Source organism: Maniola jurtina, chromosome 27, assembly GCF_905333055.1.
Source record: "Maniola jurtina chromosome 27, ilManJurt1.1, whole genome shotgun sequence".
NCBI classification, from domain to species: domain Eukaryota; kingdom Metazoa; phylum Arthropoda; class Insecta; order Lepidoptera; family Nymphalidae; genus Maniola; species Maniola jurtina.
Window position 1 is genome coordinate 4,194,670 of NC_060055.1, and position 26,841 is coordinate 4,221,510.

At 37.4% G+C, this 26,841-nt stretch overlaps 3 protein-coding genes across 5 annotated transcripts in view; 2 read left to right on the plus strand and 1 right to left on the minus strand.

Moving 5' to 3' along the window:
• The window catches only part of LOC123879223 (aromatic-L-amino-acid decarboxylase), a 30,685-nt gene extending 23,853 nt beyond the window's left edge, over positions 1 to 6,832 (plus strand). For all 3 annotated transcript variants that reach the window (XM_045926834.1, XM_045926835.1, XM_045926836.1), the window contains 4 exons: positions 801 to 908; positions 2,286 to 2,456; positions 3,800 to 3,940; positions 5,408 to 6,832. In XM_045926834.1, coding sequence (XP_045782790.1) covers positions 801 to 908; positions 2,286 to 2,456; positions 3,800 to 3,940; positions 5,408 to 5,973 — 986 coding nt within the window. In that variant the 3' untranslated portion in view covers positions 5,974 to 6,832. The remainder of the gene's footprint in view (positions 1 to 800; positions 909 to 2,285; positions 2,457 to 3,799; positions 3,941 to 5,407) is intronic.
• A 1,927-nt stretch (positions 6,833 to 8,759) lies between these two features.
• On the minus strand, positions 8,760 to 17,408 carry LOC123878940 (serine protease filzig). Its single transcript, XM_045926316.1, has 8 exons — positions 17,403 to 17,408; positions 14,224 to 16,485; positions 13,704 to 13,845; positions 13,091 to 13,277; positions 12,167 to 12,351; positions 11,193 to 11,308; positions 10,096 to 10,215; positions 8,760 to 9,136 (listed from the first exon to the last, which is right to left on the minus strand). Exons 1-8 carry the CDS (start codon positions 17,406 to 17,408, stop codon positions 8,972 to 8,974), a joined length of 3,183 nt encoding a protein of 1,060 aa, XP_045782272.1. The 3' UTR covers positions 8,760 to 8,971.
• Positions 17,409 to 18,177: 769 nt separating this feature from the next.
• Positions 18,178 to 21,890, plus strand: LOC123878950. The gene is made up of 2 exons (XM_045926329.1): positions 18,178 to 19,032; positions 21,837 to 21,890. Exons 1-2 carry the CDS (start codon positions 18,198 to 18,200, stop codon positions 21,848 to 21,850), a joined length of 849 nt encoding a protein of 282 aa, XP_045782285.1. The 5' UTR covers positions 18,178 to 18,197; the 3' UTR covers positions 21,851 to 21,890.
• The last annotated feature ends 4,951 nt before the right edge of the window (positions 21,891 to 26,841 follow it).

The following is a 26,841-nucleotide window of genomic DNA, read 5'->3' on the forward strand; positions in this document are numbered from 1 at the left end:
GCGACAACACCCTTACTGAGCGTTTGCTGAAGCGTCTCAATGCACGGGGCTACATCCATGCCGTGTCTGCCTGCTTCAAAGGTGTCTACGTCATCAGATTTACCGTCACCTCACAGAGAACAACTAACCAGGATATCCTTGGTAAACCATTTGATCTTTGGCGTCTTTGATGATCAACCCATTTCCGCCCCACTACTGAGTACGAGTCTCCTCTCAGAATGAGAATGGTTTAGGCCATAGTCTGCCACGCTGGCCCAATGCGGTTTGGCAGACTTCACACTTTTGAGAACATGGAGAACTCTCAGGCATGCAGGTTTCCTCACGATGTTTGCCTTCGCCGTTAAAGCAAGTGATATTTAATTGCTTGGATTGAATACGCAATATTTTTTACCCCCTACCCAAAAAGAGGGGTGTTATAAGTTTTACGTGTGTATCTGGGTATTTGTGTATCTATGTATCTGTCTGTGGCACCGTAGCTCCTAAACTAATGAACCGATTTTAATTTAGTTTTTTTTTTGTTTGAAACGTGGCTTGATCGAGAGTGTTCTTAGCTGTAATCCAAGAAAATCGGTTCAGCCGTTTGAGAGTTATCAGCTCTTTTCTAGTCACTGTAACCTTTACTTGTAGGGGGTGTTATAAATTTTTAATGTACACTTGTATAGAATAATATATATTCAGGCAACATTAGACTTGCCTGAATATGTGTATATTCTATAAAATATTATAAATACTGTTATTTAATGATAAATAATTTACTTTCAGTAAGAGTGAATAGGCTAATGATGTATCCTTATTTAAAGATGACTGGAGTGAAATAAAGAAGGTGGCATCAGAAATATTGGTGGACACGTTCGGATCTGAAAACGGGAACATTGTTATGCCAAAGAAACCAAGGATCTCATTGAAAGGTATGACTACATATTTAGATTCTACCTATAATAATAATAATAATAATAATTTATTTATTAACCGGACAACAAAAATTCATATAGTGTTAGTAACAAAAAACTTAAAACCTATAATGTTGTGTTTAGTAATTAGTATTAGTAGTAATTTTAATTTTTTTATGACCAAGTTTTCATGGCCCTAATGTGCCCTAACTCACTGAGATCGTTGGCCTCGACCTATCTAAAGATGGCCAACGATCTCAGTGAGTTAGGGCACGGTAGGGTCATGAAAACTTTGACATAATGTTTTTTTAATTTTGTATGGAAATTTTTATAATTTTATTTTGTCATTATACTTCAGCATTGTGCTTATCAGATCAAAGTAGCATGGGTACGTGTCGTCATTATATACTAATTACCAAACATCCTGTATATACACTGATATCTCCGAGCTTTCTGAACCGATTTGCGTAATTTTTTTAATCGTTAAAGGAACTTTGCGACATTGCTCCATAACAAATTTAGATTCCAACTCCTCAATCCTGATGCTGCAAAAAAATCGGTGATTTCCACGACAGGGAAACTAAAAACCGTAATAGGCTCGCATATCCTACGCTCCGCCTCAGGAAAGTGGGAAAGTCATTTGTGGGAATGAGTGTAATATTTTATAATAAAATTCCCCAATCAATTTTAGACTTGCCTTTACACAAGTTTTAAAAATCTATTAAAAGCATGCTAGAAAAAAAAACTTATTATAATATACAATCGAAGATTATGTAAATGACTAAAAAGCTTGGATTTGACTCGCTCCAGCAATACACGGCGCTGCAATTGCTTGTATACAGTATGGCATATTATTGTAAACTATACATTTGAAAAGAGCAACTGCCGAGTTTCTTGCTGGTTCTTCTAAGTAGGAACGGCATTCCGAACCAGTGGTAGATTATGACGATTCAAAAGCACTTGTAAAAGTTTAATCGAATAAAAATAATTTGAATTTGAATTTGCAGAGGATCTGACCAATCCACGCGGGCGAAGCAGCGGGCATCATCTAGTTTCATCTAAATCGGTTGATCTGTAGGGCCGTGAGAAGCTAGCAGACAGACAGACAGACAGACACGCTTTGGCATCACACTTAATATCATAAAGGCGAAAGTTTGTATGTGTGTGTGTGTGTGTGTGTGTGTGTGTATGTTTGTTACTCCTTCACGCTAAAACTACTGGACGGATTGGGCTGAAATTTAGAATGGAGATAGATTATACCCTGGATTAGCACATAGGCTACTTTTTATCCCGGAAAATCAAAGAGTTCCCACGGGATTTTTAAAAAACCTACATCCACGCGAACGAAGTCGCGGGCATCAGCTAGTTTGTAATAAATACCTTTTTATTTTGCAGAAACTCGTGAACTAAACGCAACATTCGGCACGAGTCTTCTTCTAGCCAACAGTCCGATGAGTCCGAAGATCGTCAATGGTACGCACGTAGCCATCTGCGATTACGAGCAAGTCCTCTCATCCTGCGCTCAGACATTTGCTCAGCTAAAGATGGAGCCGAAGGATAGTCCTGGTAAGATATAATAGTATTTAGCATGTTATTATATTATCTATACTAATAAATAAAATTGAAGTGTCTGTCTGTAATTTCGAAATAACTACCTCATATTAAGCTCATATGGTTATTTGAACGATACCATAACTGAATCACACGTTTTTAAAATTTTTGTCTGTCTGTCTGTCTGTTTGTCTGTTTGAAAAGGCTAATCTTTGGAACGGCTGAACCGATTTTGACGGGATTTTCACAGACAAGTAGAGAATTGACCAGGGAGTAACATAGGCTACTTTTTTAACCGACTTTCAAAAAGGGAGTTGTGTTTTTCTACCTATGTACACCGAAATCTCCGAGATTTCTGAACCGATTTGCGTCATTTCTTTTTTAATCGATAGAGGAACTTTGCGACATTGTTTCATAAAAAATTTGGAGTCCAACTCCTCAATCCTGATGCTGCAGGGGATCTGACAAATCCACGCGGACGAAGCTGCGGGCATCAGCTAGTATGAGTATAAGTCTTGTTTGTGTATTAAATATATACTTAAGATGGAAAAACTAGTACTTATTAAGATAAAATGTAATGATGAACCCCGACCCAAAAAGAGGGGTGTTATAAATTTGACGTGTGTATCTGTGTATCTGTCTGTGGCATCGTAGCTCCTAAACTAATGAACCGATTTTAATTTAGTTTTTTCTGTTTGAAAGGTGGCTTGATCGAGAGTGTTCTTAGTTATAATCCAAGAAAATCGGTTCAGCCGTTGGAAAGTTATCAGCTCTTTTCAAGTTACTGTAACCTTCATCGGGGATGTTACACTTGTGCACCCAATCATTGCCAGCTAACATAATTTCAAGCTTTATATCTTTTTCACCACATACTTGATTATTTAGGTTAAGTTTTTCATCCTAACCATCAACTCATTTATCTTGGCTAATTTTAGTGTTCAAAATCATTAAACTAAACAAAATTAATGACAGAACTAAATCTAATGCTATGCCTTTTATAATACTCTTGAAGAAAAGGATGGCACTCGATTTAGATCTGCTAATTTAGTTTAGCTTAAAGATTTGTCTACTAAAACTAGCCACAATGGTACTGATTCTATTGGCAACTTGATTTTAGAGCATTTGTATCCTTTTCTTAAATATGTAATAGGAAAAGGACGGCCATAGTTTGACAGTTTTAAATTTAATTTAGAGCTGTCAAAACTAGCGTGTACTAAAATTTGGAGTCTTTAAATGTAAAATTCATGTTCCGTCCTTTTTTCGCAATATTAAAAGGAGGAGGACGCAGATACTCTAAATTTAGTTTAGAGAAAGACAAATCGCCACCATTGTCATTGGCTTTACTAAATCTTTCGTAGAGATGCGCAGGCGCATCCGCGGAATACGCATGTGCGGGAAGAAATTTTCTCTCGACTCTTACATGGATATGGTGCAGGGTTTGATGGTGGAGCAGTCCCTTCCTCAGTGTTCTGAGGAAGAAAGGGAAGAAGCTTCTAATGGTAAATGGATATTTTTGAAACTAAAAGGTCTGAGGCAATTTTGAAATTATTTCGGTGTTTTAAGCATTTAGCACTAAGCAAGCTCTTCGCATTTAGAAAACCTTTAAGAGGGATCCCTCCGTCACTCGTTCCATAGAAACGTAGTTCCGATTTCATTTGAATATTAAGCAACCAAAGTCCATGAAATTTTGCAGAGATACTCTAGAAACTAATATCTATGCCTGTGGTTTTCCAGATTTCTGTTAAAATATTCGGTTTCAAAGTTACGCGGTCTTAAAAATTCACATACAAATTTTTGAGCCCCTGTAATTTCAAAACTACATATTTTTAGAACAATCTGAAACACCGCAGGCACAGATATTAGTTTCTAGAATATGTCTATAAAATTTCATGGACTTTGGTTGTTTAATATTCAAATGAAATTGGAACTACGATTGTATGGAGTAAGTGACGGAGAGAGCCCTGTTAAGCTTTGTTATATATTAATTTTAATATTTGGTCGATACAATCAGATTTGCTTCATCGTTTTTTTTTTCGCCATTATTATTACTTGCTCTCAAAATTATTTTTTTGACATTCTCTATAGAATTAGTCATATTGATAGAACACCTTTGAGTTGTTTAGTTTAATTTTTTGGTTGATTTTAGGACCGAAAAGTGAACCTATCGGAGCAAATCATTGAGGTAACTAAATTTTGTCAAAGGTGGCGGGAATTTCCGCTTGCAGTACATTGAGAAAAATCGCATGGCTTTATTTTATAATAATAATAATAATCCTTTTATTCAAAGCTACTATGGCTCAATTTGTTAGTATACAGACACTTAAAAACCTAATGTTAGTACCTTAAACTATATTCGTGGCAACACAGAAATAATTACAAAGGTGACCTCACCAACACTTTAACAATGTGTTTAAGCATTGTTGAGTCCATCTTGCTCGCAAACATGTTCAGGATGCTGTTGGAACCTGAGCGCAGTCTTTTCAGCAGTGATGATGCTGACTTCTTCCGCATTTTTTTTTTTTTTCTTTATTTATTTAAGGGCTTTGATACATTTAGAAGTAGGTACATGTCAGCCCTATTATAATCTAATTAAATACAACAATACAACAAAATTCTTAATCTAACAAAATAAGTCTTTCTCACTATCCATAATTTGATTTAGAAAGCAGCCATGTGCAGATGTCATTATCCCCAAACCAAACCGAAATATACTTCATAATCTCCTCAATAATAAAACTAATAAATGCTTCCGCATTATTGCAAAGAAGTCATCAGTCCGCTCGTCTGCGAACATGCCTGAGGCTGAACAGAACCGCGGCAAGCCCAACAGCATCCTAAAACCATTATTATACTGCACCCTTAAGGTGTCTATGGCCTTTTTTTATGTTCTTGTAATATCTTGACAATTTTTGTAACAGTTTCAATAGTCTACTAAGCTATAAATTGGGCATTTATTTTACTTACAGGATCTAGCCCTGGTGACCGTTCATCAATAACATCTTCACCAGTGACTTCCAGTACAACAATAAAACAAGATAACTCAGATTTGAGCCAATTGCATGTCCCTTCTACGCCATCTAGACAATTCAGATCGAAATCTTTCGACGTATCCCTCTCAGATCTGAAGCTAGATGACGCAACTATTTCTATAGACATGAGAAACAATGAAATAACAATAACACCGACAGGTTCCAAGAAATTCGATGATCAAGTACATTTCAATGCTGTGGAAGGGAAATTGAATATTGGTGATAAAATTTCGCAAGCGTTCGATAGTTTTCAAGGTGGAATTTTAGGTGATCGCAATGATGTAGGAGATAAGGTTGATAAAATGGACGACGATTCTAAGATTACTATTAAAGGACCTGGCAGTTATATCAAGAAATTAATACAGCAATTCAGCGAAGGTCCTTTTGAAACGGAGGATGTTAAAACTGAATCTGAAAAAGCAGTAACGACTCAATCTATTAAAGACAGGGCGGATGCGATTTGCAAAAAATGCTTTCATTATAAAGGCAGAATTAGCAAATAAATAAAAAGTGAAAATAAATTAGTCGTAAGTAATGTTACGCATTTTGAAATTTAAAATGAATAATCATATCTTTAATTAGTGATGTATTTTGAATTAGAAATGATATGTAATGTGTAATAAAAAATTATTCAATTCGATTAAAGTTGTGTTACAATATCATGATAGCGTAGCATTTAAAAACTCAAGCGTTAATTTTAGGCCGGACCTATTCTTTTGGTTAGTTAAGTAGTGATTTATTGAATAAAAAATCTATTCTATTCTAGTATTTTTTTTAATATTAATTACTATCTATCAAAATATTATGGAAAAATAAAATAGATAAAAAAATAGCTAAAAACTTATTTCTTAAGTTGTCATTAATTTGTTTATAAGATTAAAGCACAACGTTAAGTTTTGTTAAGTTTAAGTATTTTATTGACAGCAGTGTACGTTTTTATTTGTTAATATATTAATAAAAACACCAATTTAACGAAAAAAACATCAAAAATACCCTACCCTACCCTACCTATAATAAAACCCTTTCTGATGAGACAGAAATATTATAATGAACCAAAGTAACTTTTAAGTGTTTTCTAACTTTGACCTTAAAATTAGTAATTTCATGTACCTACTTAATTTTTCGCTGTAAACTATTATAATTAGTATTATATTAATAAGCTTGTAGATAATTTTTTAATGTAGGCGTTATATTATAATAAATATTAATAAAAATGTTACAAAATTATTCATATTTAATGTAATTTAGATACTGCTGTGCCCATCAATAAACTTTTTAATATTGTATATTGCTTGAACAATAATAATATAATTATTGCAAGTAGAGAATCAATATTTTAATATTATAAATATACAATCATTATAATTATATAATATAATCATTTAATAATATTTATAAATGTAATCTGTCGTATTTAGAAAATTATTGGAATATTACAAAAAAACTCTTATTGTGAAATGTAAAAAATTAAAAATAATTGTTGGTGCAAAAAGGGATTTTAATTTTTCGTCCTATATTATTCTTCATTCAATCTTACATTCTGATAAAAATATTATTTTTGTTTAAAAATAATATCACTGTTCAAAAATTTGAAATGGCATAATAGCAACTGGTTAAGTCTTTTTACTATTCTTAAAATAAAATTGAAACAAAATATAACTTTTTTAAAATATTTATTAAATGCATAACAGTCATTTATTTTTACAATAACATTTCCTACTTATACATTGAGCTTTTCACGGCCTTATTTATTATTATAGTAATATAATATTGCAAAATATATTACCTATTTATAGTATTGTCTAAGCAATAAATTATATTGGTAAAATCTGAGAAGTTGAGCAAATTTTTATTTTGCTCATCTAAAGGAGATTGGCGAATTCCATAGAGTTTCAGACCCAAACTAACAGAATCGTGAGCCTCAAGCCCACGTTCACGAATCAAACTTTTCATGCTTGTTCTAGTAAACCAGTCTAATAAAAAACTTCATCAAAGTCTATCAAATAAAGTTGGGAGAAGAAAGATATTTACTTGTATTGCCATGTAACGGTTATTTCTAATGTGTACTTGTGAATAATTATGTTTTTGACCCCCATCTTCTAAAAGTATCAGGCTTACACAGAAAAATACTCTGAAAAATATTATTATAATTAAATGATTTCTGAATCTGAATGGTTTTTAGAAATGCTGGGTCCAAATTCGCCAACCCCCTTTGTAGAACTTCGTTTAAATTTCCAAAATACCTAAACATTAATTTATTATTCTCATATGATTAACCTAAATTGGGACAAATATAAATAATCAACAAATTCATCATAACTAAGAACGATATTTTTTACTTATATTTAAATACTCTTAATAAATAAATGCATTCCAATGTACACTATTTATAATAATAATTTACAATATTTATAAAATTAGCTACTCATTTATCTTATATTAATATTTATAATAATATCATTACACAATAATATTTTCATATTATGTCTACAGATCTTTTAAAGTCAAAATTTTGTTGTGCTTAGCACATTATTTTACTTGTATTTTTGTAGCTCAGGAAGCATTTCAATATATCTTTATATTACATTAGTTTTCTATTTATTATAGAATATGTTTGAATTTTTTTGATTAAATCTTTTAACACTTATTTTGCCATTTTTACAAAAATGTATATTAATCTGTCCCTTATTATTAGGTTTACAAATTCAAATTTATAATAATTTAATCTGGTGGTGGGATACCGGTAGAACTTAATGATTAATTTAATTTACTCAATAAATTAATATTCTCAACATAAATAAATTATATTAAAACTATTTGCGTAGTGAAATTACAAATTAATAGAAAAATAAAATACAAGAATTTATTTTGAGGAACACCTTTTATTATTAACATCCCATACTCGAATTATGAAACTCAATCCATAGGAAAATTTTATAAAACCGATTCGTTAATAAATAAAATCAAATCTTTATCAAAATTTTTAATGAAAATTAAACTTAAGAAACTTTTGGAACTTTACAAATGTTATTAGATATTTTTATGAATCGATTTTACAGAATTTATTTTGATAAATCTTATAGAACTTTGTGGAACTAAAATTAATAGAAAGTTCAATATAATTAAAAAGATTTTATTTGAAAATTTCCATAACTCAAGAATCTTGTGAAACTCAATGAATCCTCATGAAAACTAAATGAAACTTAGTGAACAGTAACAATAGATCTCAGCCAAGTTTTAGGCAGTACGTAGCCCTCACCTCATGTACCTTTATGGATTATAGTTGAAGAATTTATGCAATATCGTATGATATTCTCTACCATTATAAGAACCATAAACGATTTGATTGAATTATCTATGTAGGTATTTATTATCACCAAGAATTTCATGATAACATTTCGTTCAACGTCATTCACAAAAAGTTGCAGGTAGATATTAGAAAATTTCTATATCACAAGAATCTTGTGAAACTCGATGAATCTTCATGAAACTAAATGAAACTCAGTGAACACCAGTGATAGATTTCAGCCAAGGTTTGTAGAACGTGGTCCTCATGTACACGCCTGGTAAGTAAGGTGCTGCGCATTTGATACCATGTGATACAGTACCAACCAGCTGCCATTTGCCGTCATCACGTTGCAGAACTAGAGGTCCTCCACTGTCGCCCTGTAATTTTTTTTAATATCGATTAATTTAACTTCACTCATTTATGGTATCTGACTCAGGCAAGACCATAGAGGATCTTAAACGAAAATGTTATCTAAATATATAAAAGGACAAGTGTAAATTAAAAATTTATAAAACCCCCAACAAGTGAAGGTTACAGTAATAACTAGAAAAGAGCTGATAGCTTTCAAACGGCTGAACCGATTTTCTTGGATTATAGCTAAGAACACTCTCGATCAAGCCACCTTTCAAACAAAAAAAACTAAATTAAAATTGGTTCATTCGTTTAGGAGCTACGATGCCACAGACAGATACACAGACACACAGATACACACGTCAAACTTATTACACCCCTCTTTTTGGGTCGGGGGTTAAAAAGATAATATATACATATACATATGTACATATAAAACATAATACAACTGATAATAATCAGTTGTATAATGTTTTAATGAATGTGTTAATGAATAAAATGCTAAAAAAACAAAGCTGCTCGTTCTCGTCCAACAGAGCAAGGCAACGAAAAAAAACCGGCCAAGTGTGAGTGAGACTCGCGCACCCGGGGTTCCGTACCCGGTAGGTTTTCTGACATTTTGCATGAGAAATCAAAAACTATTATGCATAAAAATACATAAAAATCTATTTTAGAATGTGCAGGTAAAGCCCTTTCATATGATATCCCACTTGGTATAGTTATCTTTCTTTGAAAATTGAAAATACTAATTATTTGTCATGAACACATTTTAATTTTTTTTAATGTAACCACAAATTCATGGTTTTCGGATTGTTGCCTTTACTTGTGCTATAACTGCCAAATTTCATGATTCTAGGTCAACGGGAAGTACCCTATAGGTTTCCTTGACAGACACGACGGACAGACAAAAAAGTGATCCTATAAGGGTTCCATTTTTCCTTTTGAGGTACGGAACCCAAAATAAGAAGGTTGGTCATATACTGACTTCACACGAATCCTTCTGCCCGTTCGCGTAGCCAGCGCAGATGAAGGAATTGAGGATCTTCTTCGCGTGGCCTGCAGTGTGGAACATCTCCTGGCAAGCGCTGTTTTCTATCACTGGTACCTGAAGAAAACCAAACGTGATGATACAATGGCTGTTTTAACCCGCCACACAGAAAACTCAACTGTTTGGACTCGACTTGGTCTATCGTAGATGTGTGGCTTTAAGACCCATTAAGCGGAATTTACATTACGAAATTACTTTCATGCATGTTGAGATTAATGTCACGCAACTAATTTCAATATGCACGAAATTAAACGTTTACACGTGAAATTGCTTATCAAATTAATATCGTGAAACTAATTTCATGTCACTAAAGTAATGTAAACTAGGCTTTACGTATTACGTAATTTAACTCTGTGCAACCATCCCGCGCTCTGGTCAGTAAATCCGCACACCAAAGGTTGCCTGTAAGAGATTGCTATAGCAATAAAGCCGCCTTTGCACCATCTAGTATAGTTTCTTCTATATGTATGTTCCTGTATGTATTTTTTCTGTATTATATATTGGCGTCACTCAGAAAAGCAGGTATTATTTAAATATTTTTATCGAATTATTGGAATGTCCTCTCAAACCAACACAAAAAAGACAGGTTCAATGTGTAGAGGTTATCCGAGAGTTTTAATCTAAAAAAACTAATGCCAAAATAAATAATTTAATTAGAGCGTGATTGCTATCACAACATCTAATTATCCAGTTCACAATCGAAATACCGAAAATATGCGATATCGCTCCGAATCTCAGATGGAGACTAAACTAAAACCTTCGAAACACCCGTATTTATGCAAGTTCAATCTTGTTGGCCTCCTAGCAACAGATTGTATGACATCGAATGAGCCAAATATCGATTTTATTAAACTACCTGCATTGGATAAATTAATAATTTTATATTATTTTTGACAACTCAAATCAATTTTTAAAAATAACCTTACATATATATGTTGTGTATGCAATAAAGTTTTCCAAATAAATGAAAAATAATGATAGAGATTTTATAATCTCTTGTAATTTAGAGAGAAAAAGGCGATGGAAGCTCTTACTTGAACCTCTTGAAGTACAGATGGTACTCCTCCTCCATATTTCAAACGGCCCCATCCAGTCACTGTGGCGAATCGGCCTGTAAAGTCAGCTTCATCGGGCGGCATGCAGATGGGCACTGAAAGAAAGATGGGAGATTTTCTGATTAAGCTTCTGATTTGTTATAAAACTCATCAAACTTTGTATCGTGGAAGGCTTCGGCTGTGGCTAGTTACAACCCTACCCCAATGAGCATGTAAAGCCATTGGATCAGCACTTGATCTGTCTCCTGTCGTGTCTGATTGCCGTCCATCGGACTATAAGAGCGAATGAATAGAGAGTGCACAGTATTACGATTTGTTTACTGTCTTACCAATATGCGCATCAAATTGTACAGGCGTATCCAGTTCAAGCAACGCTAAATCATTCTCGAAGGTGGCAGCATCATATTGTCTATGCACGATCACTCTTCTCACGTTCTTGGATACAGGTCGTCGAGGTTCCACGTCACTCGATATGTCATTTTCTCCTAATATTTACTGCTACTATACTACTACTTACATGCTCATGCTGCGGGGAGCCCGTAAAGCTATCGGTCTTACACCTGATCTCTCTCCTGTCGTGTCGGATTGCCATCCCATCGGACTGTGAGAGTGAATAATTAGAGAGTTCACAGTATTACGATTTGTTTACTATCTTACCAATATGCGCATCAAATTGTACAGGCGTATCCAGTTCAAGCAACGCTAGATCATTCTCGAAGGTTGCAGCATCATACTTTCTATGCACGATCACTCTTCTCACATTCTTGGATACAGGTCGCCGTGGTTCCACGTCATTGAATATGTCATTCTCTCCTAATACCTACCCCCTACCTCAATGAATATATAAAGCCATTTGATCCTGCACCTGATCTGTCTCCTATCTTTTCTGATTGCCGTCCTATCGGACTATGAGAGCAAATTTATAGAGTATTACGATTTTTTTACTATCTTACCAATATGCGCATCAAATTGTACAGGCGTATCCAGTTCAAGCAACGCTAAATCGTTCTCGAAGGTGGCAGCATCATACTGTCTATGCACGATCACTCTTCTCACGTTCTTGGATACAGGCCGTCGAGGTTCCACGTCACTGGATATGTCATTCTCTCCGAATACTGCTACTAGTGATGCTAGGAATCTGAAAGGATTATTTTCTTCATTATTATACAGCGATACTTTTTAACTAAGCATCCTAGGTTTTGATGCCCTTGACGATCTTGACAGGAACGACAGTCAGACAACCAAGTGATCCTATAACCGACCTTCGATATATCCTTTTTTAACCGACTTCCAAAAAGGGGGTTGTTTCCAATTCAGCCCGTTTTTTTTTTTAATTTAAGTGCACTGATTTTTTCGAGGTTTTTTTTTTGAGGTACAGAACCCTAAAAAGTTGATAAAGTTTTATTACTTATACTCGTATTTAATAAAATTGGGACATTCAAAATTCAATTAAAAAACAGTTCCGTTCGTTATTGGTTGGTGACTCCAAATGGTTAATACGTAATGAGATTTTCGTCTCTGTCATTTGTATGGAATTACGTAACAGAGAGAGAGTGCTATCACTAACTTCTTTCCGTGGATAGAGTAAAGACGATGGGTTGAGCTGATGATGATTAGGAGGGCAGAGGGTTTTAACCATTTTGAGTCACTAACCAATCACAAACGTTTTTGAGTGGAATTTTGAAAACATTTTAGAATTGAATTATGAGTGTTTGTTTTTTTTTGCGATTGGTTGGTGTTTCAAAATGGTTAACGACCACTGAGATTTTCGTCTCTGTCATTTGTATGGGATTGTGTAACAGAGAAAGCGCTATACCAATTTCTTTCCGTGGAAAGAGTATAGGTTGAGCTGATGATGAAGGTAAAGGATACCTTACCCAGGTTGACAATGGGCAGCAGTAGTGACGTATCTGTTAGTGATGAGGACACCACCGCACTTGTTCTTGGTGAACAGGCCAAGCCACGTCGACTCCCTGACCAAGACTTGCCAGGGCCACTCTCCGAACCTGGCGTTCTTGCCTCCCACTATACGCCCTGACTTGACTAATGGACGGACGCCGCATACTGGAATTTGAGAAACATCTAGTCAAATGCGTGTTAGAGCACGCATAAAGTATTGAATAAAAGCAGACGTTACTTTGCGGAAGTTCTTTTTATTCCTGCAATCTCACCTGGTGGTAAGTGATGATGCAGTCTAAGATGGAAGCGGGCTAAGCTAGAAAGGGTATGGCAGTTTGCATTAAACCCATACTCCTTTGGTTTCCACACGGCATCGGAACGCTAAAACGCTTGGCGGCACGTCTTTGCCGGTAGGGTGGTAATTAGCCTCAGCCGAAGCCTCCCACCAGACCAGACCAGAAATTTAGAAATTATAAATTCCAAAACCCTACCGGGAATCGAACCTGGGACCTCCCACTAATAAGAACTCCTCGGATTCGGATATATGCTAGCTAGTCAGGCGTAAGTACACCTTTTCCATAATTTACTTACAGTTTTTATCATTATAATCAATAGGTTCGGAGTATCCTTCCGTTGCTTCGGTTGTAACTTCATCGGCTAATTCTGTTATTGTAGTCGTGATTGTAGTTGTAGTCACTTTCCTTGTAGGCTTGGTTTTTTTTGTAGTCGTGATCTGGAAAGATATCAATCACAGGCCAAGGACCATGCCTGGCAAACTATTTGGCAAAGAGTTATCAGATTTTTTTAGGTCTAATACGTTTTGCGTTAACATCTATTTCGTTAAAAATTAAATCCAATTTATGTAAGCTAATGCAGTTAGATAATAAATATAATTAAAGCATAAATTTATAGCTCTTTAGTAAATATTATCGAATCAAATATATTTTTATTGCTGTTAAATTAAATATAATTGTATAATTAATTTAGGAAAAAAATAAGGGAAATATTTTAAAATAAGCAATTTTACAGCTATCTATTATTATAAAAGTGAAAAATTGAGCTACTGATAATGTCAAAGTTAATTAATAAATAAAGTGAAAGTGTAACTTACCGGCTTTTTGGTAGTCGTAGTCGTAGTCGGGGTAGTTGTTGGAATGGGGGTAGTTGTAGTCGGTTTTCTGGCAGACGTAGACAATTTGACAGGTTTCTTTGTTGTCTTCGGAGGAGGTTTTCTCGAAGTAAGTCTAATCGGTTTTTTCGTAGTCGTCAATGGTTTTCTAGTCGGTAGAGTCTTTTTCGGAGGCTTCGCAGTAGTCAATCTAGTTAAAGTCGCATTCGGTTTTTTATCAAGAATAACTATATCATGCAACTCTTGGAAGGTTCCTTGTAAGCTACCAACGATTTTATTTACAAACAAATTCATTTTTTCATTCAATTTTACATCTTCATGCCACGTAGGTGTTGTGAAGTCTACATCTTGTAGTATGTCGAATTCGTTATCAATGGCTACGCTTGTATTGTAAACGCTTGGGTTAGAACCCGTAGCATTTAGCATAGGATTTCTTACTGGTGGGAAGTTAATTAGATCGTCAAAAGAAGTTTGCATTTCAGGTTTAACTGTCGACGAAGGATACTCTGTGTATGACTCGAAAATTGTACTGATAGTTGTACTGGACTGGTAGTTGGATACTGGTCGAGTGAATACTTTGTTCGGGAAAGGAGTAGTGGGAGTAGGTTTGGGTGTTATAACTACTGTTGGAGATGATGGTCTTGCATATGATGTCACTGGTTTTGGTTTTTCTGTTTTCGGTGGTTTGTTGACGAAAATGTTGTTTGTTGATTCAATGTGGTTGTTGACTGTAATTTGACTGACTGGTTTCTTGAATGGTTCTTGCGAAATTTCCACGAATTGAGTTTCTTCTGTTTCAGGTTTAGTACTTAGTCCACCTAGTACTATAACTGTTGGGGTTACGCTTGAAAATGTGTCTATGTTAGCATCATAAGTTGATATGAAATCGCTTGGAGGAGTCACTGGTCGTCTTAGTGGTTTGGATCCAGTTACATAGCTGGTAGAAGGTGGTTTTCTCTTAGTTGAAGTTGGTTTCATAGTTGTAGTCGAACTCACATAACTGAACGTTGTAACTGAGTCATCAAAATCTTCTGGATTAGTCGGATATCTGTTAAAAGCTTGGATTTCTTGACTAGTTGATTGACTAGGTTTAGGGGATGAGTAGTAAGGTTTTACTGGTCTTAAATCTTGAGGTATACTGTTTGGTGTTGTATTCCCGTAAGGTTTTTTAGTTATCAAAGGTTTTTTATTGGTTGAGTATTTTGTTGATTGCGTGCTTTGGTACGTCGAAGGTTTTAGGGTAACATAATGTCCGGTTGAGGGGTAGTAGTTAGGGAAACTACTGCTATATGATACTGGTGTAACAGTAGAAGGACCTGGTGAAGATTTAGTCTCCATTATATCCATTGAAGGTGGAGTTACTTCATCTTTCATACTTGGAGTGCTTTCATTTAGCATTTGTATTATACTATCTATAGAAGTCAATTCAGGCATTTTTTCTTTTGTTACCGTTGAAATTGGTATATAGCTTTCTGTTGTTGGTTTTTCAGTTGTTAGCTTTGTAGGTTTAGGTTTGAATACAGGTTTGTATATAGGTCTGTGTGTTGACACTATAATAGAAGGAGATGAAGCAGATGTAGTTGTTGGCGGCACGGTAGGTTTAGTTTGCATAGATGATATCTGTATATTGAAGTCTGAAGGTCTTGCTATATCATTAACTTCTGATCCATTCTCATGGAATAATATAGTTTCTGCAACCACATGGTTATATGCACCTTCTGGTTTAGCGTAAATAAATGTATTATCTTTTGGTGGAGTGTTTAATAAAGTATTAGTGATCTGAGTGAGTCCTTCGTTTATTATGTGTTGGCTTTCTGTACTTAAATCCAGTTCAGCTTTAACTGTTGCTGAAGACGCTTGGGTTGGTCTGTAACCTGGTGTGACGACTGGTTTGAAGCTGTTATGCCAAGCGCTGAGCTGTTCACCATCATAATCTTCAGTTTCTGTCTCAGGATCAGGGTAGTCTAGGTAGCTGGTCATGACAACTCCTGGGCCTTTCGGTATATGTGACTGTGAGTCGGATGGCAGTTGACAGCAGGCTCCAAAGAGGAATCCATCCATACAAGCGCCCACCACTTCGCCTCCACGCTGCACGCATTCATGGTTGAACATGCATATTGTGTTTCCTCTATTATATTTGGCAGCTCTACTTGCTTTGCAGTACGATGGTGTGATTTTGTAGCCGCCGAAGAGTTTTCTTGCTTCTGAAATGAAATGAAAATGAATAATTATTTCATGTAGGCACTAAAAGGAAATATACAGGGTGTGACCAGAACGCTAGCAAAAACGAAACGCATTATGTTGACATATTATGTCTCATCATTAACATTAATTAGTTCCGATTACGCTACTATCAGCTACTGCTATCAGTTCCAAATGGTGAAAATCGAGTTGCTTCAAAAACTGATCGGCAATCGCAAGTCCAGCGCACTGAATTGTGTAGAGGTCAGTGCACGTAGGACATCTTGTGCCATTTATGACCAAAGGGGTATGGGTTTAATAAAAACTGCCATATCCCTTCCAGGTTAGCCCACTTCCATCTTAGACTGCATCATCACTTACCACCAGGTGAGATTGAAGTCAAGGGCTAACTTGTATCTGAATAAAAAAAAATAAAAAAAAATATGATTTGTCTTGACATACATATTTGAAATAATTATGATCGGAAAGCAGTTCTGCCGAGAGCCGGCAAGATGCTCATCAGTTGCTCTTATCAAAAAGCACATGCTTATTTCACAATAAGAAAAAGAGAAAGGTGGAATATTAAGTAACTTTTATTACAGCGTAAACAATTTAATTAGGGTTTTACAGTAACATGTAAAAAGTACAGTAAAAACGTAAGTATTGGTCGTTAATTTTAAAAGAGTATTTTATCGACCAAAACTAACAACACTTTCCGGAGAAAGTTGTTTTAAACCTTAAAATGTAATAAAAAGTGAAACTACCAATTTTAATTTTGTTTTGAATACCGAACGAAATTAACTTAACTATCTATTGTAAACTAATTTTATTTTGATAGTTATTTTCATCTTTCTAGTTCAAAAAAAGCGTCTTTGCTGCCCAAAACCAGTGAGCAAAAGTCGTTTTTGCTCACTCGCTACAGGGTTTTAAACAGCAAAGGTGCCCTTTTTGAGCTAGTGAGGTGAAAAATCGTATGTTACTGGCATTGTTAGTTTAAATAAAACTATAATTTAGAGCATTGCCCCTTTGGATGGCCTATTTCATAAATTATGAAATTATACGTTTACACGTGCAATTTATAGTGAAATTAATGTCGTGAAACTAATTTCGTGCCACTAACTTCGTAATGTAAATTCCGCTTTAAGAGGTAAAACAGGGGATTGCAATTAATATAGTCAGTCCAGCGGGCGAAGTCGCGGACATAAGCTAGTAATAATATAATTCCTAATATAAAACGTATCTGTTTGTAATACAAGTGTAAATTAAAAATTTATAACACCCCCGACAAGTGAAGGTTACAGTAACTAGAAAAGAGCTGATAACTTTCAAACGGCTGAACAGGTTTTCTTGGATTATAGCTAAGAACACTCTCGATCAAGCCACCTTTCAAACAAAAAATCGGTTCATTAGTTTAGGAGCTACGATGCCACAGACAGATACACAGATACACTGATACACACGTCAAACTTCAAACACCCATCTTTTTGGGTCGGGGGTAAAAATTGAAAAAAGTTTTCCATCTCGTAAGCCTATAACCGCTGTCATCACACTTTACACATAAAGGCGTAAGTTTGGGTGTATGTATGTGTTGTATATGTGTCTATTCAGGATTGCATGTATACGTCATCCCAATGTCTTTTGTTTGATTAAAGCAGTGTGACTACAACTACCGTGTGTATCACTCGTATTCCCCGATGCAACAGTGGCGACGAGGATGGGATGGGAGTGGGACGAGCGCGCATCTAATAATTACCCACGTGCCGGGGAAATAAAAAATGTCGGTCGATCGGGTGTCGTTGTCGGTCGGGATTTTATCGACTTTTGACCACGGTCGTGGTGACTCTTGGAAGTCATATAAAGGTCGACTGCTACAGTGGTATATCGCGAACGATATAAACGCGACAACAGATGCAACGGGGATCAGACGACGGGCTATTTTACTTAGTGCACTCGCGGAAGGATCATACCAACTTGCGGTGGATTTGGCCTTGCCGAAAACGCTAGAAGACGTTCCATTCGAGGACATACTAGCTATCTTGGACGCACACTTCACACCGAAGAGGTTGGGCATCGGTGAGAGGCATAAATTTTATGCAGCAACACAGCAACCGTCAGAGTCGCATACAGAATGGGCGGCTAGACTGCGGGGGCTGACGGCTCATTGTAATTTTAGCAACGTGGAAGAAGCACTGCGGGATCGCTTTGTAATAGGCATGCGGCCGGGGCTCGAGAAGGAGAAGCTGTATGCTAAGGATCTCACAGAGCTCACTCTCACGAAGGCGGTGGAGCTGGCGGAGAGTATCCGGTGCGCGCACGCTGGAGCTGCTAGCAGTTCCAATGCAGGTGTCATTGCGAGCGCGGTTGAGGTGGAGCGCGGCGCCATGTTCAAGATGGAAGGAACAAAAAGTGATAGCAAAAATAGTGCAAGTGCTGGTGTGAGTGCGACAAAATCTAAATGCCATGTCTGTGGATTTTTCCATAAATCAAAAATATGTAAATATAGGAATCATGTGTGTAACCGGTGTCATGTCGCGGGGCATCTTCGAAGGGCATGCCCCCAGATAGGGTACGTAGCCACAGGCGGAGCCGCCGAGGACGACGATGATGACGGTAAGTTGTATAATATACGTTCGGTGAAGGGCGAACCCATGGTGGAATCAGTGGATATCCGCGGAATAAAAATAAAATTTGAAATCGATAGTGGTTCATCAGTTACTGTAATATCCGAGAATACCTACACAAAACATTTCAACGACATACCGTTGACAAAAAGTAATAAGAGACTCGTGAGTTATACGGGAGACAGCATTTTATGTTTAGGTATGATTCGCGTACCGGTGTCATTCGATGGACGATCGCATACTCTCGACATTTTTGTCGTACGCGGCGGCGGCCCGCCGTTACTAGGTAGGGACTTTATTTCTCTTTTTAAATTGGAGCTAACTTCGGTTAATTATTGTAAACAAACCGAAAATCAAGTCAAAAGGCTTCAAACACAATATCCTCACATATTTTCAGGCAAATTAGGATGTTTTAAAAAATATAAAGTGTCATTGACTTTAAAAGACAATTCGAAACCAGTTTTTTTTAAAGCTAGGCCGCTCGCGTTCGCCTTACGAGATAAAGTTAATAAGGAAATTGATAGATTACTTGAGTTAGGCGTACTGAAACCCGTGGAGCATTCTGAATATGCGTCGCCGATCGTACCCGTGCTCAAGCGAAATGGCTCAGTAAGATTATGTGCTGATTATTCGGTCAGTATAAATAAACAATTAGTTATTGAAAAATATCCCTTGCCTACAGTGAGTGAGCTATTTTCAAGGCTTCACGGGGGCCAAAAGTTTACAAAGTTGGATCTCTCTATGGCTTATAACCAATTTGTATTAGATGAGGAATCACAGAAAATTACCTGTATCAACACTCATCGTGGATTGTATAAGTACACCAGGTTAGTGTTTGGGTTGGCGTCTGCGCCGGCTATTTTTCAGCGCGCAATGGAGAATGTGTTGTCAGGCATGAATGGTGTTCTTTGTTTATTAGATGATGTTTTAATAACCGGGGCCAACGACGGTGAGCATATGGATCGGTTGCATGCGGTACTGCAAAGATTACAAGAGGCAGGGTTAACGTTACAAAAGGAAAAGTGTGAATTTTTTAAGGATGAAGTAAGTTATTTAGGGTATGTTATAAACAAAGACGGGTTAAAGAAATCATCCTCAAAGGTCAAAGCTATTTTAGAGGCATCGGTTCCCGCTAATGTTAGTCAGTTACAGTCATTTTTAGGCCTAGTTAACTACTATCGCAGTTTCGTGCCCAGCGCATCAACTATCTTAAGCCCTTTATATGAGTTGTTAAAAAAGGGGGCTAAATGGAATTGGGATCAATATCATAGTAAGGCATTTAATACAATTAAAAGGCTGTTAGCGTCAGATCAAGTGCTTACTCATTTCAATCCTAACGCAAAGTTAATTTTAACGGTCGATGCATCCCCGAGCGGGTTAGGTGCAATTTTGTCCCAAATCGAAAGCGACGGAACCGAGAAACCGATAGCCTTCGCTTCGCGGACGCTTAGTGCTGCGGAGAAACATTACTCGCAGATTCAGAAAGAAGCCACGGCTATAATATTCGGAGTCCGACGCTTCCATCAATATTTGTATGGTAGGGCCGATCCCTTCGTACTTCGCACTGATCATAAGCCTCTCATATCAATATTCGGGCCGCACAAAGGTATTCCGGAAGTATCGGCAAACCGTTTACAGCGATATGCTATGTTTTTAAGCGGCTATAACTATACGATAGAATACGTACGAAGTATAGATAATAGCGCGGATTACTTGTCTCGCGCGAGCCTCCCTGCCCCCGCGTCCGGGGGAAGCGGGCCGGGTGCGGCGGAGGGGAGCGCGGGGCGTTGCGCAGACGCAGCCGCGGCATTGTATGATCGCGCGGCCTATGTGTGCTTCGTAATCGACGGGTCGCTCCCGGTATCGCTGGATGAGTTACGTAAGGAAACGGAGAAAGATGTAATACTGTCGCGAGTTGCGAGATATGTTTTACGAGGCTGGCCGCCCAAAGTGAATGATATCGAGATTAAGCCATATTATTTTTGTAGGATGCAACTCTCCTTGGAAAACGGTTGCCTCATGAGGGGTCATAAGGTCGTAATTCCAGGGGCGTTGAGAGCGAAGGTACTTTCGGAACTACATTCTTCACACTTAGGCATGGTAAAAACTAAAGCAGAATGTAGGTCACGGTTCTGGTTCCCTGGAATTGATGCCGCTGTAGAAGATATAATAGGTACTTGTAACATCTGCCAACAGCTACGACCTGCAGCACCCCGTGTACCAATTTCGCCTTGGGAGTTTCCATCGCGTCCTTTCCAACGCGTCCACATGGATTTCCTCGGTCCGATTAACGGTCGTACCTATTTAGTTATAGTAGACGCGTATACCAAATGGGTGGAAGTATACGATATGGTCACCACTACTACATCGGCCGCGGTCATCGAAAAGTTGTATGAGTTCATGTCACGGTTCGGGTTAATGGAATTTCTTATAACAGACAATTTCGCCTCCTTTTGTTCGCAGGAATTTATTAAATTTTGCGATGTGAACGGAATCACGCACTTGACATCGCCGGCGTATCACCCGGCTAGTAACGGCCAGGCAGAAAGCTATGTCAAAATAATAAAAAAGGGCATCAAATCGAGTCTAATGTCTAGTCGCAATATAAAAGAATGCAAGGTTAAAATGTTAAAATATCTATTCGACTATCGAAATTCGCTACATTCCACCACGGGGTCGTCGCCGGCGCAGTTAGTTTATGGTCGAAAATTAAGAACGCGATTAGATTTGATAAATCCGATATCATCGCCGCCCTCGTCTGCCGCCTTGGCTAATTTTGTTAAAAATCGACAGTGTACACAAGTTAGAGGTCGTGGAGGAAAATTTCAAAAAACGTTTTCGTTAGGTGATAATGTGTTATACAAAAAATATAGTAACAATAATAAGTACAGTTGGTGTAAGGGACTAATTGTTAAGAAGCTCGGCAGAGTAATTTATTTAGTCAAGGATTGTGAAACGTTGTTAGTTGTTAAGAAACATAAAAATCAAATTGTTTTAAATAAAGAGACAAGTAACAACCTCGACTTCTGGGACGATGATAATATAGGACAGCAGTCATCATCATCACCGACACAACCTGAGGGTGGGAGGAATGAGGAACCGGTATCAGCACCCGTGTCGGCCGGCACGTCCGGCTCGTCTGTCGCGAGCGCTGCTGCCGAGACAAACGAGGATCCGCCCTTAGCACCCGTGTCGCCCGGCACGTCTGGCTCGGCTGTCACGAGCACCGCGGCCGAGACGCCCGCTACACCCGAAGCACCCGCCGCCGTGCCGTCACCTCCAGCGGACGACTCGCCTGACAGAGTGACAAGAACCCGAGGAGTACGGCGACCGCAGACATCCGATGATGAGTTCTTCGAGTGTATAGAGAGTGATATTCGGAGGCCCTCTGCTCGAACTCGAAGGAGGTTGTTACGTCAACGTCTCGATAACTAGATTAATATAGCTATTTTACGAGATTGTCAATCTAGGGGAAGGAGTGTTGTATATGTGTCTATTCAGGATTGCATGTATACGTCATCCCAATGTCTTTTGTTTGATTAAAGCAGTGTGACTACAACTACCGTGTGTATCACTCGTATTCCCCGATGCAACAGTATGTGTGTATGTTTGTTACTCTTTCACGCAAAAACTACTACTGGACGAATTTCGCTGAAGTTTGGAATGGAGATAGACTATACCCTGGATTAACACATAGGCTACTGCCTACTTTTTATCCCGGAAAATCAAAGAGGCCCCACGGGAGAAACCTAAATCCACGTCATCTAATATTATCATAACTCCATCATCCTTACTAATATTATAAATGCGAAAGTGTGTCTATCTGTCTATCTATCTGTCTATCTGTCTGTCTGTCTGTCTGCTACCTTTTCACGGCCCAACAGTGAAACCGATTCTGACGAAATTTGGTACAGGTTTAGCTTATACCCCGGGGACGGACATAGGCTACTTTTTATCCCGGGAAATCAAAGAGTTCCCACGGGATCTATAAAAATCTAAATCCACGCGGACGAAGTCGCGGGCATCCTCTAGTAACTCATAAGTTATAAGTCATAACTTTTCCCATAGGCTTGGCAGTAAAAATCAATTTGCTGAATTGCTCATCATTTTTATTTTATAGCAAATCGCAGAGAGAAAATAAGTTAACGACATTAGAAAGTTTTGTACGTGATTGCAATGAAAATGAAATTGGAAATACTTATTGGAAATGAAATTAGAAAACAAAATTATTCCAATTTTTTATTCTTTGCATTTTTCCGGTATTTAATCAGTTTGCTGATAAACTCTCTCTGCATCGTACTCTCATTTTTGGGATCTTTGACCCCTTCCATTAACCACATCATGAATTTCTTGAATATGTTATCTACTTATACTAATATTGTAAAGAGAAGTTTGCGATTTTTTTACCCCCGACCCAAAAAGAGGGGTGTTATAAGTTTGACGTGTGTATCCATGTGTATCTGTGTTTCTATCTAAGCGTTTCAATTTGTAAACCATGCAAACAATGCAAGGCGTACTTTTTAACCCCTGACCCAAAAAAAGGGGTGTTATAAGTTTGACGTGTGTATCTGTCTGTGGCATCGGAGCTCCTAAACGAATGAACCGATTTTAATTTTTTTTTTGTTTGAAAGGTGGCTTCATCGAGAGTGTTTTAAGCTATAATTGAAGAAAATCGGTTCAGCCGTTTGAAAGTTATCAGCTCTTTTCTAGTTACTGTAAACCTTCACTTGTCAGGGGTGTTATAAATTAATTTACACTTGTTATGAATAAAATTTCACATACGTGTATAATTAGTATGAAATAAAGTGTTGTTTCATTTTAATTTCATTTCATTCAGCTTCATTGTGGGGTTATCATTCGTTGTTTTATATACTTGGCCGCTTTCCATTAAGATTGGCTGCCAAGGCCGAAATTTGGCCAAAACTTTATTACATTCCAAACAAAGTTCGTGCCAAAACCTCGGAAGCCAAGTCCAGGATGCAACGCGAGCCGCATAGCAAATGCAGGATTCCGAATTCCGATCTACTTTGGAATCACTTTCCAACGCGCTTCGGTTCAAATATGGGTGTCATTAAATTAGCGTGTAGAATGTAGATAAACGTTTGTAAAAGTGATTTGTTCATTAAACCCCGACCCAAAAAGAGGGGTGTTATAAGTTTGACGTGTGTATCTGTGTATCTGTCTGTGGCATCGTAGCTCCTAAACTAATGAACCGATTTTAATTTCGTTTTTTTTTTATTTGAAAGGTGGCTTAATCGAGAGTGTTCTTAGCTATAATCCAAGAAAATCGGTGCAGCTCTTTTCTAGTTACTGTAACCTTCACTTGTCGGGGGTGTTATAAATTTTCAATTTACACTTGTTCGATAACAAATTAGCTAGCATTTGACAGCCATCTTTCTGGTGTATACCATACTATATACACGGAGAGAAGTTAGTCCCAATCTACAAAATCCCAATATACAAAAGGAAAAACTGACTGACTGACTGATATAAAACCTCGATAGCTCAACGGTAGAGGAGCGGACTGAATTCCGAAAGGTCGGCGGTTCAAACCCCACCCGTTGCACTATTGTCGTACCCACTCCTGGCACAAGCTTTACGCTTAATTGGAGGGGAAAGTAGAGTATTAGTCGTGATCAGCATGCCTAATATTCTTTTTTTTTAAATATATCAACGCACAGCTCAAACTTTTGCACGGATCGGACTAAAATTTGGCATGCAGATAGCTATTATACTTAGGCATCCGCTAAGAAAGGATTTTTGAAAATTTCAACCCCTAAGGGGGTGAAATAGGGGTTTAACATTTTGTGTAGTCCACGCGGATGAAGTCGAGGGCATAAGTCCCATACAAATGACACAAACAAAAAAGTCAGTGGTTGTTTACCATTTCGAGAGACCAACCAATCACAAACGAACCTATGTTTTCCGTACCTCTACTGAATAACCTAAATTTTCAAATAAACATTTGAAATTAAATTCAATTTGAAATTCCAGAACCTTGGGACCCCAACATCTATCGGTTAGGAAGGCTTTGGTCTTCGTCAAGCTCCATAGTTCAAAAAACCGATCTGTCAAAACCCATCTGTCTGGCATCCGATCTGTCAAAACCCATCTGTCCGAAATTCAATCTGTCAAAACCCATCTGTCTGAAATTCGATCTGTCATATGGTGCAACATGCAGCACATCAATGCGTGCTGCTGTTCTGCGTGGTGGTGCTGGTGGTGCATTTGGCTTTCTTGGTGGCTGGCTTTTCCTGCATGTTTATCAGTGGGAGGGTGGGCGGTGCTTGTCGCATGCTGCATGTTGCACCATACAGATTTCTTTGGTTGGCGGATTATAGCAAATTAAGAAATTGGTTCCTTGTATATCATGGACTTCCGCAAAATAACGCCTGCTTCTATACTACATTGTCAAAACCCATCTGTCCGAAATTCGATCCGTCAAACAAAACACTGTGTGCGTGTATTTATTTATATATAAAAGCAAAGTAAAATTTTAAAATTCTTTGCAATTAGGCATTGTAAGATCTACATCTCCTGAAACTCCGGTGTCGGGGCGAAACGCGCGTCGAGTGGTGTTGGGATTTGTGTGGTGCTGCGGGTTGGTGGTGCGTGTGGTTTGCTTGGTTGCTGGCTTTTTCTGCATGTTTATCAGTAGGAGGGTGGGCGGTGCATGTCGCATGCTGCATGTTGCACCATACAGATTTCTTTGGTTTGGCGGATTATAGCAAATTAAGCTTTTGGTTCCTTGTATGTCATGGACTTCCGCAAAATAACGCCTGCTTCTATACTACATTGTCAAAACCCATCTGTCCGAAATTCGATCTGTCAAAACCCATCTGTCCGAAAATCGATCTGTCAAACAAAACACTGCGTGCGTGTTTAGTGATAGTGTTTCTCCTATCGAGTTACACTGTCAATAGAAGTTAGCCAGAGATCATCGGTCGAGTGGTATGCGAGTAACTTTCCTGTCACGCTCTACTTGCCAACTGGCGTTTCCGCATATACACTGCAGTTTATATCCAATTCAGCCATTTCATAATGTGTGCTGCACTTTGTTGGGGAAGGTTAAGGTTATTGCCCGAACGGCGCCGTTTGATAGTAAACGTTGGAGTATTATTATTTTTGTTACCGCTAAAATACGGACATAAATGGCTCTCCGAGTCCAGTATAATAACATCTTCAGAATAATGTTGGGACTGCCTCGATACTGTAGCGCGTCCGGTATGTTTGCGGAGAACCGTGTAGACGGTTTCTTCGCAATAATGCGGAAACGGATCGCCTCAATTAAAAGCAGGCTGGAGAGAAGTCCCAACATTATCCTGAAGGTGATAGCAGACAGACAGGACAGCGCTCTCAAAGCGCACTGGATGTCTGCATTAGTTAATAAGTATATTAATTATATTAACTAACATAGAATAAGTTTCTTACTAACATACATTACATTATAATTTAGTTACTAACATAGGTTAAGATGTTTACTAACATAATATTGTGGGCCTTTGTTGCTTAAATAATAAATAAATAATTAATAATTAATAAACCCAATATCATCACTACCCAGTACCCATACTATAAACTAGCTTTTTGCATTCAGATACAATGAAAGTATATACTAAGTGGATAATAAAATCGTTTGAGTAAACTCTCCATCAACCAATCAATAAATCGATAATTTTCACAAAACATCAATAAACTTTCTAGTAACTTCACTAGCACTTCTAGATATTCATATTCTCTACTACACAATACATGCGTATTTCTCTATGAGAATCTACACCTTCAATGGGTAGAATAG